General features: G+C 40.0%; 1 protein-coding gene across 2 annotated transcripts in view; it reads left to right on the forward strand.

Moving 5' to 3' along the window:
- Positions 1 to 19,382, forward strand: part of Cpsf73 (cleavage and polyadenylation specificity factor 73) — a 116,009-nt gene that overhangs the window by 61,046 nt on the left and 35,581 nt on the right. For both annotated transcript variants that reach the window (XM_071694198.1, XM_071694197.1), the window contains exons 8-9: positions 1,504 to 1,679; positions 14,199 to 14,351. In XM_071694198.1, the coding sequence (XP_071550299.1) occupies positions 1,504 to 1,679; positions 14,199 to 14,351 (329 nt within the window). The remainder of the gene's footprint in view (positions 1 to 1,503; positions 1,680 to 14,198; positions 14,352 to 19,382) is intronic.

A 19,382-nucleotide genomic window follows, 5' to 3' on the forward strand; every position in this document is an offset into this window, starting at 1 on the left:
CTTTTTCCTTGCGCTACCTTGCCAATGCGGGAGATAGCGACAAAGTATAATAAAAAAGTCATATTTATTTATTCATTTATTATACTGTCGGTCTCCCGCACTAGTGAGGTAGCGTAAGGAAGCAGACGAAAGAATGGCCCAACCCACCCACATACACATGTATATACATAAACACACACACACACACACACACACACACACACACACACACACACACACATACACACACACATACATATATACACACCTATACATTTCCACCAATGCATACATATACATACGCAGACATATACATATATACACGTGTACATATTCTTGCTTGCTGCATTAACCCATTCCTGTTGCCAAAAGCATCAACAGCAAGTTCAGCATTTCCTGTGAACTGTACAGATTCATGGGATTGGCTTATTTGTTGAGCATTTTAGATTTCTTAAGGGTTGCAGGCATTACAAACTTGTCAAGCTCATAGGAATCATGACTTACAAATGCATCATAAGTTTTAACAAGTGCCTCAAGCTTTATAAGCTTCAGTCTAACACCAATTGTAGGCTTTTTTTTTAAACATTTGCATAAGCATCAGGGCGGGATTTTCAACACCAGTTTAAACATTTTACGCAGGATTTTGGTGTAAATGCTGAATAGTGTGTTTGAAGTCAGAGTACTGGTTGAGTAGGGTTATAGTTCATTTTTCCGAAGCCTTCTTTCTTCTAGATATAAATATGCTATAACTTTGTATATCAATTTATATGTCTTCATTTGCTCCATTCCCAGTTTTCATGGAATGGGTTAAATTCCTGCAGCTTCTGAAAGTCTCTCATGCATCCTGAACCCATGCCCAGTGGATGAAAGTGAAACAGAATTTCATACTTACACAAGTGCTTACACAAGTTCTTACTTTCTCACTCTGCTTTCTGAATGGATTTTTTTTTTATAAGACCAACATCAGCATGCGTACCCCCTTGATATGTATAATGCTTCTACTGCATCCTGTACCCAGTCACTTCACTAACACCATCTGAAATATCCCTGGTTGTGACCAAGTCTTTTACTGTTACTGTATCTTTCCAACTCTTCTGCAGACTACCTATGATCCTTGTACCTTCTGCTGTGCTATGATATACATTGTAGACCAAATTCTTATCTACCAATTGTTATGCATGATCATACCCCCTTAAAAGATGTGTATCCAAATGCCATTTCTATACACATCTTTCACATCTTTCTTTTCTGTTCTGTATTTCCTTCAAATTCCATCTCTACTGAGCAAGTTATCCATCTCTTTTGCAAGTATGAAAGTGTTATGAATCTAAATATATGACCAAATAAAAGGACTGTCTCTCACAAGCATCAATAGAAGTGTATTGTGCTGATATGCTAGTTGGAAGGACTGGAACATACTTTCTGGCCACCCCTTCCTATTTATGCATTGTTGAATTGTGCTGTGATACAATGAGTTGGAATGTCAGCTCTTTATGAACTAATATACTTATGATATCAATTCAGGGTACTGTGTGGAAGGAACATTGGCAAAAGAGATTTTGAAGGAGCCAGAAGAAGTCACCACAATGTCAGGCCAGAGACTCCCAATGAAATGTTCTGTAGAATATATTTCTTTCTCAGCCCACACTGACTTTGAACAGACCTCTCACTTCATCCGAACAATCCGACCTCCAAATGTAGTAAGTATTGATTGAAGAAATTACCAGTCTACTTTCCCTTTGTGATAATTACTTTATTTTCAAATGACAGTAAAGTTAAGTAAGGTTGACTTTAGAGTCAGTAGATATTATTAAAAGGATTTGAATCAGATATAGGGATGATGATTTATGAAATTTATCCCTGGGGATAGGGGAGAAAGAATACTTCCCACGTATTCCCTGCTCGTCCTAAAAGGTGATTAAAAGGTGAGGGAGCGGGAGGCTAGAATTTCTCCCCTCCCGTTTTTTTTTAATTTTCCAAAAGAAGGAACAGATAAAGGGGCCAAGTGCGGATATTCCTTCTAAGGCTCAGTCCACTGTTCTTAACGCTACCTCGCTAATGTGGGAAATGGCGAATATTCATGAGAAAAAAATTATGAACTACAGCTAATAAATCAGAGACAGAGCTAAACTATGTATTAGTATGTTTTTTTTTTGCTTTGTCGCTGTCTCCCGCGTTTGCGAGGTAGCGCAAGGAAACAGACGAAAGAAATGGCCCAACCCACCCCCATACACATGCCTTGATTCAATCCACTGACAGCAGGTCAACCCCGGTATACCACATCGCTCCAATTCACTCTATTCTTTGCCCTCCTTTCACCCTCCTGCATGTTCAGGCCCCGATCACACAAAATCTTTTTCACTCCATCTTTCCACCTCCAATTTGGTCTCCCTCTTCTCCTCGTTCCCTCCACCTTCGACACATATATCCTCTTGGTCAATCTTTCCTCACTCATTCTCTCCATGTGACCAAACCATTTCAAAACACCCTCTTCTGCTCTCTCAACCACGCTCTTTTTATTTCCACACATCTCTCTTACCCTTACATTATTTACTCGATCAAACCACCTCACACCACACATTGTCCTCAAACATCTCATTTCCACCACATCCATCCTCCTGCGCACAACTCTATCCATAGTCCACGCCTCGCAACCATACAACATTGTTGGAACCACTATTCCTTCAAACATACCCATTTTTGCTTTCCGAGATAATGTTCTCGACTTCCACACATTCTTCAAGGCTCCCAGAATTTTTGCCCCCTCCCCCACCCTATGATCCACTTCCGCTTCCATGGTTCCATCCGCTGCCAGATCCACTCCCAAATATCTAAAACACTTCACTTCCTCCAGTTTTTCTCCATTCAAACTCACCTCCCAATTGAATTGACCCTCAACCCTACTGTACCTAATAACCTTGCTCTTATTCACATTTACTCTTAACTTTCTTCTTTCACACACTTTAGCAAACTCAGTCACCAGCTTCTGCAGTTTCTCACATGAATCAGCCACCAGCGCTGTATCATCAGCGAACAACAACTGACTCACTTCCCAAGCTCTCTCATCCCCAACAGACTTCATACTTGCCCCTCTTTCCAAAACTCTTGCATTCACCTGCCAGATCCACTCCCAGATATCTAAAACACTTCACTTCCTCCAGTTTTTCTCCATTCAAACTCACCTCCCAATTGAATTGACCCTCAACCCTACTGTACCTAATAACCTTGCTCTTATTCACATTTACTCTTAACTTTCTTCTTTCACACACTTTAGCAAACTCAGTCACCAGCTTCTGCAGTTTCTCACATGAATCAGCCACCAGCGCTGTATCATCAGCGAACAACAACTGACTCACTTCCCAAGCTCTCTCATCCCCAACAGACTTCATACTTGCCCCTCTTTCCAAAACTCTTGCATTCACCTCCCTAACAACCCCATCCATAAACAAATTAAACAACCATGGAGACATCACACACCCCTGCCGCAAACCTACATTCACTGAGAACCAATCACTTTCCTCTCTTCCTACACGTACACATGCCTTACATCCTCGATAAAAACTTTTCACTGCATCTAACAACTTTCCTCCCACACCATATATTCTTAATACCTTCCACAGAGCATCTCTATCAACTCTATCATATGCCTTCTGCAGATCCATAAATGCTACATACAAATCCATTTGCTTTTCTAAGTATTTCTCACATACATTCTTCAAAGCAAACACCTGATCCACACATCCTCTACTACTTCTGAAACCACACTGCTCTTCCCCAATCTGATGCTCTGTACATGCCTTCACCCTCTCAATCAATACCCTCCCATATAATTTGCCAGGAATACTCAACAAACTTATACCTCTGTAATCTGAGCACTCACTCTTATCCCCTTTGCCTTTGTACAATGGCACTATGCACGCATTCCGCCAATCCTCAGGCACCTCACCATGAGTCATACATACATTAAATAACCTTACCAACCAGTCAACAATACAGTCACCCCCTTTTTTAATAAATTCCACTGCAATACCATCCAAACCTGCTGCCTTGCCGGCTTTCATCTTCTGCAAATCTTTTACTACCTCTTCTCTGTTTACCAACTCATTTTCCCTAACCCTCGCACTTTGCACACCACCTCGACCAAAACACCCTATATCTGCCACTCTATCATCAAACACATATTAGTATTAGTATGTATGTCTGTATATTTTCTCAAGCTTTATGTTCTTGTAACTAATTTTGTAAAAAGTGTGTTCAGATTTAATCGCACTCAGAGACTGTTTTTAATTATTGATTGACAGACCTTGTTTGCAAATGGATCTATATTGTTTGTTTTTGCATGCATTCCTGTATATGTGCCATGAATTGTAGTTTACAGTCTGTAGCTTTGCCAGATTGTCTAAAAGAAATTCCATCCTTGTATGATTCTACATAATTTGGTAATCTTAAATAGGATACAGGTCATAATTTGTTTTTGGGGTTGAGCCATATGCCTATATTCTTCTTGTGTGCTTAGAATTTGAGTTATTAGCCCAAGTCATGTTAGATTTTGACAAAACCTTGTGAGTTTACTGTTTTTTTCAGTTAGGAATAAGTAGCACATGCATTCATGCATGTGCCACCCAGAAGCTGAGGTCCTCTACCTGGGGGATTTCAACATTCATTATAAGGAATGGTTGAATTCCTTCCATACAGATGATAGGGGATTGAAGCCTTCATGTTCTTCTTTCTTAGTGATCATGAATTATCTCTCACCCCACCCATATTCCTCATTGCTGTCACTACTGTCCTAATATTCTGGATCTGTATTTCACTTCTAATTCTTCATGCTGTAACTTCACAGTTTTGTCCCAATTGGCTCATCTGACCAAACTCACATAAATGTTTCTATATTAATGGCACCTCCCCCTCCAGCAACCCTTCTAAATGTAAATGTTAGCACCTCAACAGAGCTGACTGGAATAACTTATGAAAACTCTTTGATTTTCCTTGGGTAAATTACTGTCTCTTGTGTGGTGATGCTTGTGTCTCCACCAAATACATAAAAGACTTATTCTTTCAGTGCACCAGCGCTGTATCATCAGCGAACAACAACTGACTCACTTCCCAAGCTCTCTCATCCCCAACAGACTTCATACTTGCCCCTCTTTCCAAAACTCTTGCATTCACCTCCCTAACAACCCCATCCATAAACAAATTAAACAACCATGGAGACATCACACACCCCTGCCGCAAACCTACATTCACTGAGAACCAATCACTTTCCTCTCTTCCTACACGTACACATGCCTTACATCCTCGATAAAAACTTTTCACTGCTTCTAACAACTTGCCTCCCACACCATATATTCTTAATACCTTCCACAGAGCATCTCTATCAACTCTATCATATGCCTTCTCCAGATCCATAAATGCTACATACAAATCCATTTGCTTTTCTAAGTATTTCTCACATACATTCTTCAAAGCAAACACCTGATCCACACATCCTCTACCACTTCTGAAACCACACTGCTCTTCCCCAATCTGATGCTCTGTACATGCCTTCACCCTCTCAATCAATACCCTCCCATATAATTTGCCGGGAATACTCAACAAACTTATACCTCTGTAATTTGAGCACTCACTCTTATCCCCTTTGCCTTTGTACAATGGCACTATGCACGCATTCCGCCAATCCTCAGGCACCTCACCATGAGTCATACATACATTAAATAACCTTACCAACCAGTCAACAATACAGTCACCCCCTTTTTTAATAAATTCCACTGCAATACCATCCAAACCTGCTGCCTTGCCGGCTTTCATCTTCCGCAAATCTTTTACTACCTCTTCTCTGTTTACCAACTCATTTTCCCTAACCCTCGCACTTTGCACACCACCTCGACCAAAACACCCTATATCTGCCACTCTATCATCAAACACATATTAGTATTAGTATGTATGTCTGTATATTTTCTCAAGCTTTATGTTCTTGTAACTAATTTTGTAAAAAGTGTGTTCAGATTTAATCGCACTCAGAGACTGTTTTTAATTATTGATTGACAGACCTTGTTTGCAAATGGATCTATATTGTTTGTTTTTGCATGCATTCCTGTATATGTGCCATGAATTGTAGTTTACAGTCTGTAGCTTTGCCAGATTGTCTAAAAGAAATTCCATCCTTGTATGATTCTACATAATTTGGTAATCTTAAATAGGATACAGGTCATAATTTGTTTTTGGGGTTGAGCCATATGCCTATATTCTTCTTGTGTGCTTAGAATTTGAGTTATTAGCCCAAGTCATGTTAGATTTTGACAAAACCTTGTGAGTTTACTGTTTTTTTCAGTTAGGAATAAGTAGCACATGCATTCATGCATGTGCCACCCAGAAGCTGAGGTCCTCTACCTGGGGGATTTCAACATTCATTATAAGGAATGGTTGAATTCCTTCCATACAGATGATAGGGGATTGAAGCCTTCATGTTCTTCTTTCTTAGTGATCATGAATTATCTCTCACCCCACCCATATTCCTCATTGCTGTCACTACTGTCCTAATATTCTGGATCTGTATTTCACTTCTAATTCTTCATGCTGTAACTTCACAGTTTTGTCCCAATTGGCTCATCTGACCAAACTCACATAAATGTTTCTATATTAATGGCACCTCCCCCTCCAGCAACCCTTCTAAATGTAAATGTTAGCACCTCAACAGAGCTGACTGGAATAACTTATGAAAACTCTTTGACTTTCCTTGGGTAAATTACTGTCTCTTGTGTGGTGATGCTTGTGTCTCCACCAAATACATAAAAGACTTATTCTTTCAGTGCATGGTTTAACCATACCTGTTCTGAGGCCATTCAGGCAAGGGATCAGGCATATGAGGCTTGGAAAAAGTCTCTTTCCTGTGACTCCCATTCATCATTTGTTCTTACCCATAATCATTGGAAGCATGTTATCCTTGAGGCAAAGCATTTATTTATCCAAAATGAATGTGATAACCCTTCCTTCTCATGCACTTATAGGTGTTTCTGGTTTATAGCAAAGGGCATTGCAAACAATTTCTGTCTACCTTATCTTCTCATGCACTTAAAGGTGTTTCTGATTTTTAGTAAAGGGCATTGCAAACAATTTCTGTCTCTCTACCTTTCTCTCACTTTTTCAATCTGATGGTACTACAGCTGTCTCTCCTGTAGACAAAGCCACTCTCTTTGGTTCCCATTTCTCTAACTTTAACTGGGATGACTCTAACATTCTATCACCCCATGATGATCTTCTTACTAATCCTATGCCCCTTCCTGTAATCTCTTTTCAAACTGTCCAAAAAGTGCTTTTATCTCTGATCTTGATGGCAACCATCCCCATGTACTGAAAGAGTGTCCCTCTGAACTTGTACTTGTCTTTACTTGTCTGTTCTGTGTCTTTAAAAACCAGAACTTTCTCTTCTTCCTGGAAGCATGCATTGGTACATCCCATCCCTAGGAGTGGTGACTGTTCAAACTATTATTCTGTTGATATGATAGCTGCCATTTCTAAAGTCTTTGAATCCCTCCCCAGCTCCCAAATCCTCACACATCTTGAATCTCACAGCCTTCTCTGATCACCAGAATGACTTCCATGAGGTGAGATCCACTGGATATTCTTTCCTATATTACTATTGTCTGGTCATCATCCCTGCAAGATTTGGGAGAATCCTATGTAATTGCCCTTGATATATCCAAAGCTTTTGACAGGATGTGACATTGGTGTCTCTTCTCTAAGCTCCTCTCTTTTGGCTTCCCTCCCTCACTCTGCTCCCTCATATCTAGCTTCTTCTCTGGCCACCTATCTCCGTGGTTGTTGATGGATCAGCCTTTCCCCTTTTTTCCATCAACAGCTGTGTCCCTCTAGGTTCTGTCTTGTCTGCTACACTTTTTCTCCTTTTCGTAGATGATATTTTTCTCCCACAAAATAACCAAATGCACTCATATGCAGATGACTCAACACTGCATTCCTCCACATCCTTCAATTCTGCTACATCTTCTCTCAGTCGATCTGCATCTCATCTTGACACAACTTTCTCATTAGTCTCAGACTTGGACAGGATATCTCAGTGAGGTAGATGAACGCTAGATAAGTTTAATGCCTTCAAGACCCAGTTTCCACCCATCTCTTTATCGAAAATTCCATAGAACTTTCCTCTTTCCTATGGCAGTTCTAATTCCACATCTTGTCTGAATGAACATATTTGGTATTACTGTAATATCCACTTTTTCTCAGAAGCCCCACATTGCTGGAATACCTATATCTGCCTGTAGGAAACTGGGAGTTGTGTTTAGATGTCAGAATTTCTTTTCTTCTGAACATTTGCTCCATGTATACAAAGGGTTGATACATCCTTAGTTGAGTATTGTTCTTGCATCTGGGGTAATTTTTATTTGCATCCTTACTTGATGGAGTAGAGTTGAAAACAGTCCGACTTATTAACTTTCCTACGCTAACTTCAGAGCTTGACTGCTTGTCCTACTCTGGAATGGTTCACTTTCCCTCTTCTGTAGGTATTACCTTGGTGTTTGCTCCAGAGAGCTGGCAACTTGTGTGTTCCCATCACTAGGTAGACCATGCAATACTTGGCAAGCTGCTGCATCACATGATTACTGTGTGGCCATAAACAACTCCAAGGGTGAGCTGTTTCGATAACTATTAATTTTTTATTCCAAAGGTTTGGAACTCTCTACCCTTTCAGGTCTTTCCCAATAACTATAACCTAGCACATTTTAAAAGACAGGATTTTTTTAACATCCTCCAAAATTCATGAATAGTTTTCATTGTTTCTTCTGTTTCCCTTTTACCAGCCTCTCTGTAATTCATTTATGGCCTCTCCTTGATGTAGACATTTGGCAAGCTGCTGCATCACATGATTACTGTGTGGCCATAAACAACTCCAAGGGTGAGCTGTTTCGATAACTATTAATTTTTTATTCCAAAGGTTTGGAACTCTCTACCCTTTCAGGTCTTTCCCAATAACTATAACCTAGCACATTTTAAAAGACAGGATTTTTTTAACATCCTCCAAAATTCATGAATAGTTTTCATTGTTTCTTCTGTTTCCCTTTTACCAGCCTCTCTGTAATTCATTTATGGCCTCTCCTTGATGTAGACATTTGTCCATGGTTGGAGCCTTTAGCATAAAGAAAAATACATCCCATAAAATCTTTCTCACTTCTAGTCAGACACCTCTGGGCATCAGAATGAGATCATCTGCTCACAGGAACAAAAATATTCTTTTACACACATAATAAGTTGCATCCATATGGATTTTACCTTCTTTGACCTTAATGATATATGTGTGGTTAGCTAATTTTTATTCACAGAGACCCAACAACTACACAGAAGCCCACCCAATTCTATTGTCATTGGCACTGGAGCTGCAAATTGACTTCCACACTGCAGTACAGCACTGTTAAACTTTGTTCCTGCCTCTTGGTTATATGTAGTGGTTACAGCATCTGATCTTTGTTTATGGCCTCCTGAGATGGGTGATTTTTGTTTTCTTTTGATTGTGTTTGATGATTGAATGGTAGGCTAAGCAACTTAAAATTTTTTTAGAAGTCAAAAGGAGGAAGTGGAAGTACTGATGAATGTGGGAGAAGGTGAGGCAGCAGTTGTTGCATGCATAGGTATGGAGGATGGAAGGAAAAGGCTACAGGTTCAGGGGCCTACAGCTAGAGGGGAGGCCAAGAGGGCAACAATAATGTTGAAGGTAGGAAAGGCATCTGGGGTGGAAGGGATTATAGCTGATATGGTGAAGTATGGAGGCGAAAGTATGATAGAGTGGATGCATTTGATATATAATTTAGCTTGGAGACAGAAGGTTGTGCCTGAGGATTAGGTGAAAGCTATTATTGCTCCTTTATTCACAAGAATAGGTGCTATAGATGTACTTAGGAAATATAGGGGAATAAGTCTGTTAAGTGTATGTAAAAATGTTGATTGATAGAGTGATGGAAGTGATTGAATGCAGAATAAGTGAGGATCAAGGGAGTTTTAGGAAAGTTGGGGATGTGTGAATCAGATTTTTTCAGTGAGAATGACAGTAGAAAAGTTGCTAGTAAAAGGAAAGAAGTTGTGTGCAGCCTTTATGGTGATCTAGAGGAAATATATAAGAGTTGAGTGGAATGTTTTATGGTATATGTTAAGGATATATGGGATAGGTGACAACTGTTGGATGGTGTGAAACCCTGTTATAGAGTAGCAAATGCACTTATAAGAGTGGACAGAGCTTGAGCAAAAGTTATGGTATACATGTGGGTGTGAGACAGGGCTGTGCGATCTCACCATGGCTTTTTAACATATATATGGATGGAGTGATGAGAGAGATTAAAGCAAAACTAGAGAAAAGGGTGAAGAGATGGAGTGTAGTGGTGTGATATGGTGGCCAGTTACAAGCCTGTTTGCTGATGATACTGTGTTGTTTGCTGAGAGCGAAATGGAGTTGCAGAAGATTGTAAGAATGTTTTATGATGTGTGTAAGCATAGGCAATTAGAGGTAAATGCAGCTGAAAGGAAACAGAGCACAATTATAGATTCTGTAAAACCCTATGAATGGTAGGCTGAGCACTGTAATGTTTATGAGTCAAAAGGAGGAAGTGAAAGGAAGAACTGATGAATATGGGAGAATATGAAGCAACAGGTGTTACATGCATAGGCATGGAGGATGGAAGGAAAAGGCTACAAGTCCAGGGACCTATAGCTAGAGGGGAGGTCAAAAGGGCAACAATGATATTGAAGGTAGGTAGGGTGCCTGGGGTGGATAGGATTATTGCTGAAATGTTGAAGTATGGACAAGAAAGTATGATAGAGTGGATGCATTTGATATGCATTTGTGCCTGAGGATTGGGCGAAAGCTGTTATGGTTCCTTTATTCACAAGAAAATTTGCTACAGATGTATGTAGGAATTATAGGGGAATAATCTGTTAAGTATATTAGGAAAAGTCTATGCAAGAGTGTTGATTAATAGAGTGATGGAAGTGATTGAATGCAGAATAAGTGAGGAGCAAGGGGTTTTTAGGAAAGGTAGGGATGTGTGGATCAGATTTTTTTCAGTGAAAGAAAGTTTACTAAACTGTGTTATAGATATAGAGGGAGAAAGACTGGAGGAGGTGATAGAATTTGAGAGTTTAGGAGCTATCTTGGGTAAGTTTGGTGATGTGGAATGAAAGCTAAGGGAGAGTGCAGTACATGGTAGAAGAGTCATTGGGTCCCACAATAGAATAATTAAGGATAGAGGTGTAAGTATGGAAGTCAAGAAAAGATTAAGGGATGGCATAGTCCTCCTGACCATGGCTTATGCAACCAAAACATGGACGTAGAATGATTCAGAGGTCAGAAATCCCGGTTGTGGAAATGAGCTATTTGAGAGGAGCATGTGGTATGACTAGATGGAATGAAGAGAAAAATGAGAGGGTGTATGAGAAATTTGGTGTGACAGGGAATGCAAATGGAATGAATTGTGGGGGAAACTATTTTGAGGAGGTTTGGGCATGCGATAAGAATGCAAGATGAGGGGTTTACAAGGAGAGTGTATGATAGTCTGATGAAAGGAGTTGCAATTGCATAAAGCCCACAGTGGAATCTCAAAGAACCTTTTGTTGTTAACAGTTTGTAGAATATTAGTTCTCATTAATGGTCAAGTCCTTAGATTCTTTGATAAGTTGCAACAGAATGTTTGTTTCCATTTAAAGTCATTGGTAGCTGGATTTATATTGTAAGTCTTGCTGCATTGAAAAATATTACCCCTCTGACAGCCAGGACTGACTGCTGGGGCCCATGGTGTAAAGAAGATGGATTTTACCTTGTTTTTCTAAAGTAATCTCTTTTTGGATGGGATAAGCAATAGAGGTCTGTTGCATATGACAGTTACCATTAGTAGTTAATACCTTTGCTGTGATTATGTCAACCTCTTTTGTGTTGCTATGGGTATGCCAGCCTTCAGAAGAGGATAACTCAGATCAAGGACCAAATTAGTGGTGAAGGTAAACTTGTTTAGGATTTTTGTTGGGGTTCACATCTTTCATGTTGATACTCTTTTCAGTTCTCACAGGGCTCTGTCTAGTGGTGAAAATAAGATTTGAGGGGAAGACCACCTGTAACATGGGGAAATAGAGTGGAAGAGCACTGGAAGGAGACGCATGGTGGAAGAATGTATGGAATAGTGTATGCAAGGGAGACATGTAATGACAGGGATAAGTAAAGACTTCTGCCATGGCCTCCCTCTTGATGGGAGTTCCCTGAGAGAATGGGCATAAGAAATACAGATAGGTTGATAAGAGCCATAGGCCAGCTGGTCAGTTGTTTAAGAGTTTATTGTACTGGTATAGCAAACTGCACTATTGGAGGAAGACAGATGTTTGAAGAATGTGTGGAATATTGTATGTGAGGGAGACATGTAAGGACAGGGATAAATGGAGACTTTTGCCATGGCTACCCCCTTGATGGGCATTCCCAGAGGGAACAGGCATGAAAAATATGGATGGATAGAGTTATGGGCCAGCTATTCAGGTGTTTATGGGTTTATTGTACTGGTATAGCAAACTACACTACTTATTAAATTAACACCTTTGTATTGTTGTTTTTGATAAAATGTATGATTATAGGTTAATTTATCTTGTGAATTGAATTTTTGAGAGTTTGAATTCAATAGGGTCTAAGACTTTTTGAATATGGAGGTGGCCAGAGATCTTTGTTGTGATTAACTGGTCAGCTTACCATACTTATATGGTACAGGAGATAATATGATCGTAAAGGTGGCTCTTTGAGGCAGTGCTTGCTGATGTCATTTGCCCAGATATTGTTAACTTAGTATTTTATCATGTTTTATACATAAGACAGATTCTGAATTTTATGTTTACATAGGTATTCTGTTGAATGGTGTCCTAAGATGGGGCATTAGTTCACTTGGTTGAATGATTTCGTTTCTTTTGGGATGGTTCACCAGACTTTTTCCTCCTCTGATCTTGGTTATTTTATCTGCCATTTCCGAATGTCTGCCCATAATCTTGTGCCACTAGAGGGGATGGGAAGGACAAACCCTAAAGCCAGAGATTTCCATGCCTCGGCTAGTGTACTAGAGATTCACTTGGGGAATTAAGTCAGAAGATGTCAACTCAAGGAGATTCTTCCAGTTCCTTATGACTCTGTTCCTCACAGAACCTGAGAGAACCATTGATTTTATATAGTATGCAAACCATTATCTCTTGTTGCTGGTCAAATGCAAAATGCCCATGACAAGTTGCCCCAGTGTAGAATCTCAAAGGATTTTCTGTTATTGAAGCATGCAGAATTTTAGTTCCTGTTGATGGCCAAGTTCCTAGATTCTTTGATAAGTTTCAACAAAATATTTGTTTTCATTTTTAGTCATTGGTAGCTGGATTTATTTTGTAAGTCATGCTGAAGTGATACATTAGAAATTATTACCCCTTTCACAACCATGGCAGACTGCTGGGGCCCATCATGTAAAGAAGCTGTTTTTGCTTTGTTTTTCTTAATTAATCTCAGATTGGATAGGATGAGCAAAATATGTCTCCTGCATTTGACACACACTTTGCTTTGCTTTGATCAGGTTTACTTCCTTTTTTGTGGCTACAGGTATGCTAGTCTTCAGAAGAGGATGATTCAGATCAAGGGCCGAATTAGTGGTGAAGGTAAAGTTTTATATGATTCTGTTGGGGCTCACATCCTACAAGTTGGTATTCTTTCCATTACTCCAGTACTACATGTGAGAAACATAGGATGTGAAAATGAAGATCTATTTCTTTACTAGAGAGAGCATCATGAGCATGCAGTTATGATGCTATCCTTTCCTTCCTTTTATCCTATTTGAAAAACATTTCTGGAGCCTGTAATGTTATGGGTGCAAACTCCAATGGATAGTAAGTGATTTGTATTGGTTGCTGGGAGGTGCCACATGTAGATCTTTGCCATTGATGTCGTAGGTGTGGGTGGGTAAATGTATGGTGGTCAGATCTTTATGTATGAGAATTAGCCAACCTAATAGATATGGGGGCTGAAAAGGATGAAATCCTAGTGGGTGTGTAGTATTTCAGTCAGGTTATAGAATAATGTTTTGTCTTTACAATGAACAAGTGATCTCTTTGATGCTTTCAGGGTTCTGCCTTTGGTAGAAAAATTATTTTTGATAATTCAATTTGTTATTTTTATGATATCTTCTTATGCTGTCAATGATATTCATCATTAGGTTTTGGTACATGGAGAAATGACCGAGATGTCACGTCTGAAAGCTGCCTTAGAGCGGGAATATGAGGGTAGCAAAGAAAATCCCGTCCAGGTGTTCAACCCAAAGAACCTTGTAACAGTCACTTTTCATTTTAGGGGTGAGAAAATGGCCAAGGTAAGATAACATTTCAAACACTTTGGAGCATAATGTAAGTGCACAGTACTTCTTACTTTCTTATTAAAGTAGAACCAAAGGTTTTATGAGTTACAGATTTGGAAAACTTGTAAAAATCTGTTCCACTATGTTAGATGGATTTATGAGGGATAGAGAGAAAAATTTTGAGAAAAATCTCTGCTTCATAATGTAAGAGTTAAGGCTCAAAAATTTCAGATAAAGTGTATTTATTAATCCCATGTTTATTAATTAAGAATTAGGTAGGAACATTATTTAGACATATTAGGTAGAAGTAGCCAGTAGGAACATTAGGAAACACTGTGCTAGAGCTGCTTTCTGCCAGTGGCCTGTTAAAGATGAGGCATTAAAGGCTAAGAAGCAGCGCTGGAGTTCACCAGCTATGGAGACTCTTTCTCTGTGACCACCCCCTTGAGGGAGTTCTCAGAGAGAATAGGCATCAGAGATAAGATATAGACTGATAGATGAAGAGTTATTTATATTTATTAAACTTTGTCGCTGTCTCCCGCGTCAGCGAGGTAGTGCAAGGAAACAGACGAAAGAATGGCCCAACCCGCCCACATACACATGTATATACATACACATCCACACATGCACATATACATACCTATACTTCTCATTGTATACATATATATACACACACAGACATATGCATATATATACATGTACATAATTCATACTGTCTGCCTTTATTCATTTCCATCGCCACCCAGCCACACATGAAATAACAACCCCCTCCCCCCTCGTGTGCACGAGGTAGCGCTAGGAAAAGACAACAAAGGCCACATTCGTTCGCACTCAGTCTCTAGCTGTCATGTATAATGCACCGAAACCACAGCTTCCTTTCCACATCCAGGCCCCACAGAACTTTCCCAGATGCTTCACATGCCCTGGTTCAATCCAGTGACAGCACGTCGACCTGGTATACCACATCGTTCCAGTTCTCTCTATTCCTTGCATGCCTTTCACCCTCCTGCATTTTCAGGCCCTGATCACTCAAAATCTTTTTCACTCCATCTTTCCAATTTGGTCTCCCACTTCTCATTCCCACCACCTCTGACACATATATCCTCCTTGTCAATCTTTCCTCACTCATTCTCTTGCATGTGACCAAACCATTTCAAAACACCCTATCCTGCTCTCTCAACCACACTCTTTTGATTACCACATATCTCTCTTACCCTAATATTACTTACTTGATCAAACCACCTCACAGCACATATTGTCCTCAAACATCTCATTTCCAGCACATCCACCCTCCTCTGCACAGCTCCATCTATAGTCCACGCCTCAACCATATAACATTGTTGGAACCACTATTCCTTCAAACATACCCATTTTTGCTTTCCGAGATAATGTTCTTGACTTCTACACATTCTTCAATGCTTCCAGAACTTTCACCCCATCCCCCACCCTATGATTCACTTCCGCTTCCATGGTTCCATCTGCTGCCAGATCCACTCCCAGATATCTAAAATGTTTCTCTTCCTCCAGTTTTTCTCCATTCAAACTTACCTTTCAGTTAACTTGTTCTTCAACCCTACTGTACCTAATAACCTTGCTCTTATTCACATATACTCTCAGCTTTCTTCTTTCACACTTTTTACCAAACTCAGTCACGAGCTTCTACAGTATCTCACCCGAATCAGCCACCAGCGCTGTATCATCAGCGAACAACAACTGACTCACTTCCCAAGCTCTCTCATCCACAACAGACTGCATACTTGCCCCTCTTTCCAAAACTCTTGCCTTCACCTCCCTAACAACCCCATTCATAAACAAATTAAACAACCATGGAGACATCACACACCCCTGCTGCAAACCAACATTCACTGCAAACCAATCACTTTCCTCTCTTCCTACACGTACACATGCCTTACATCCTCGATAAAAACTTTTCACTGCTTCTAACAACTTGCCTCCCACGCCATATATTCTTAATACCTTCCACAGAGCATCTCTATCAACTCTATCATATGCTTTCTCCAGATCCATAAATGCTACATACAAATCCATTTGCTTTTGTAAGTATTTCTCACATACATTCTTCAAAGGAAACACTCGATCCACACATCCTCTACCACTTCTGAAACCACACTGCTCTTACCCAGTCTGATTCTCTGTACATGCCTTCACCCTCTCGATCAATACCCTCCCATATAATTTCCCTGGAATACTCAACAAACCTCGACCTCTGTTATTTGAGCACTCACTTTTATCCCCTTTGCCTTTGTACAGAGGCACTATGCAAGCATTCTGCCAATCCTCAGGCACCTCACCATGAGTCATACATACTTTAAATAACCTTGCCAACCAGTCATCTATACAGTCACCCCCTTTTTTAATAAATTCCACTGCAATACCATCCAAACCCGCTGCCTTGCCGGCTTTCATCTTCCACACAGCTTTTACTACCTCTTCTCTGTTTACCAAATCATTCTCCCTAACCCTCTCACTTAGCACACCACCTCGACCAAAACACCCTATATCTGCCACTCATTCAACAAACCTTCAAAATACTCACTCCATCTCCTCACATCACCACTACTTGTTATCACCTCCCCATTAGCCCCCTTCACTGATGTTCCAATTTGTTCCCCTGTCTTATGCACTTTATTTACCTCCTTCCAAAACATCTTTTTATTCTCCCTGAAATTTAATGATACTCTCTCACCCCAACTCTCATTTGCCCTCTTTTTCACCTCTTGCACCTTTCTCTTGACCTCCTGTCTCTTTCTTTTATACATCTCCCACTCATTTGCATTATTTCCCTGCAAAAATCATCCAAATGCCTCTCTCTTCTCTTTCACTAATAATCTTGCCTCTTCATCCCACCACTCCCTACCCTTTCTAATCTGCTCACCTCCCACACTTCTTATGCCACAAGCATCTTTTGTGCAAGCCCTCACTGGTTCCCTAAATACACCCCATTAGGCCCCACTCCCCGTACGTTCTTTGTTCTCACCTTTTTCCATTCTGTACTCAGTCTGTCCTTGTACTTCCTCACACGAGTCTCCTTCCCAAGTTCACTTACTCTCACCACTCTCTTCACCCCAACATTCTCTCTTCTTTTCTGAAAACCTCAACAAATCTTCACCTTAGCCTCCACAAGATAATGATCAGACATCCCTCCAGTTGTACCTCTCAGCACATTAACATCCAAAAGTCTCTCTTTCGCGTGCCTATCAATTAACACGTAATCCTATAATGCTCTGTGGCCATCTCTCCTACTTACATACGTATACTTATGTTTATCTCTCTTATTAAACCAGGTATTCCCAATCAACAGCCCTTTTTCATCACATAAATCTACAAGCTCTTCACCATTTCTATTTACAACACTGAACACCCCATGTACACCAATTATTCCCTCAACTGCCACATTACTCACCTTTGCATTCAAATCACCCATCACTATAACCCGGTCTCGTGCATCAAAACTACTAAGACACTCACTCAGCTGCTCCCAAAACACTTGCCTCTCATGATCTTTCTTCTCATACCCAGGTGCATATGCACCAATAATCACCCGTCTCTCTCCATCAACTTTCAGTTTTACCCATATCAATTTAGAATTTACTTTCTTACACTCTATTACATACTCCACCGCACCTGTTTCAGGAGTAGTGCTACTCCTTCCCTTGCTCTTGTCCTCTTACTAACCCTTGACTTTACTCCCAATACATTCCCAAACCACTCTTTCCCTTTATCCTTGAGCTTCGTTTCACTCAGAGCCAAAACATCCAGGTTCCTTTCCTTAATTAAGCATACTACCTATCTCTCCTTTTTTCTCATCTTGGTTACTTCCACACACATTTAGACACCCCAATCTGAGCCTTTTGAGGAGGATGAGCACTCCTTGCATGACTCCATCTTCTGTTTCTCCTTTTAGAAAGTTAAAATACAAGGAGGGGAGGGTATCCAGCTCCCCGCTTGCATCCCCCTTTAGTTGCCTTGAAGGACACGTGAGGAATGCATGGGAAGTATTCTTTCTCCCCTATCATATTAGGTAGAAGTAGCCAGTAGGAACATTAGGAAACACTGTACTAAAGCTGCTTTCTGCCAGTGGCTTGTTAAAGATGAGGCATTTAAGGCTAAGAAGCAGCACTGGAGTTCACCAGCTATGGAGACTCTTTCTCTGTGGCCACCCCCTTGAGGGAGTTCCCAGAGAGAACAGGCATCAGAGATAAGATATAGAAGATAGATGGAGGGTTATATCAGGTATAATTGAATGAGACATTTGGCCTAATAGGAAAATTTGTTTCAGGGCCATACAAATAGAATGAAATTATGTGATGCCTAGTATTAATTAGGGTTTAGATAAAGCTTGTCTGAATTGCCCTTTTGATAGTTTTTAAGTCTTTCATTGATAATGGACTTATGAACAGGTATTTATATTTTCCTGGAAATTTGAAGTTGGTAAATTTAGTAGGGAGTTTATTTTAAGGAAATCCTAGTCATTATAAACAGAAATATGCTTTAATTTGAAGACAGAAAGTTAATCACCTGAATGAACAGAGCACTTGATTGCTGAGGTCATGTCAAGGTTATGCTTGCTTCAGAAGATTTGATCTTATTCCCCCAGATGTAAATGGATTCTTTTGGCATGTATCCATAAAATTCAAAGAGTTGTAAATGTAATGCCTGCCAAATTGCTCCCTTGTGAATATAGGCTTAGAAACAGTTATCCTGAAACACACCAACCCAACGTAGTGCTGTTGTTATGAAGTTATGTAAAACAAGAAGATAGAAAACTTGACATCTCTCATTTGTGTTACCCTTTCAAACACACACCATCTCTTTAATATCCATACTTTTTTGGTAATATTTATGATACTCAGCAGATTTTATTCTTCATTTAGGTATATTTCATACACTGACTTCCTTCTTAGACCTCATTTTTTCTTTCTGAACATAATTAGTAGTTACATGAGTTTTGGTCTTTAATGCCAAGACTGCTAAGCTTTTCAGTTCCTCTTTGTAGGAACGCTATGTTTTAACTTCTGTAACTTC

This window comes from Panulirus ornatus, chromosome 56 (assembly GCF_036320965.1).
Source record: "Panulirus ornatus isolate Po-2019 chromosome 56, ASM3632096v1, whole genome shotgun sequence".
Taxonomy (NCBI): domain Eukaryota; kingdom Metazoa; phylum Arthropoda; class Malacostraca; order Decapoda; family Palinuridae; genus Panulirus; species Panulirus ornatus.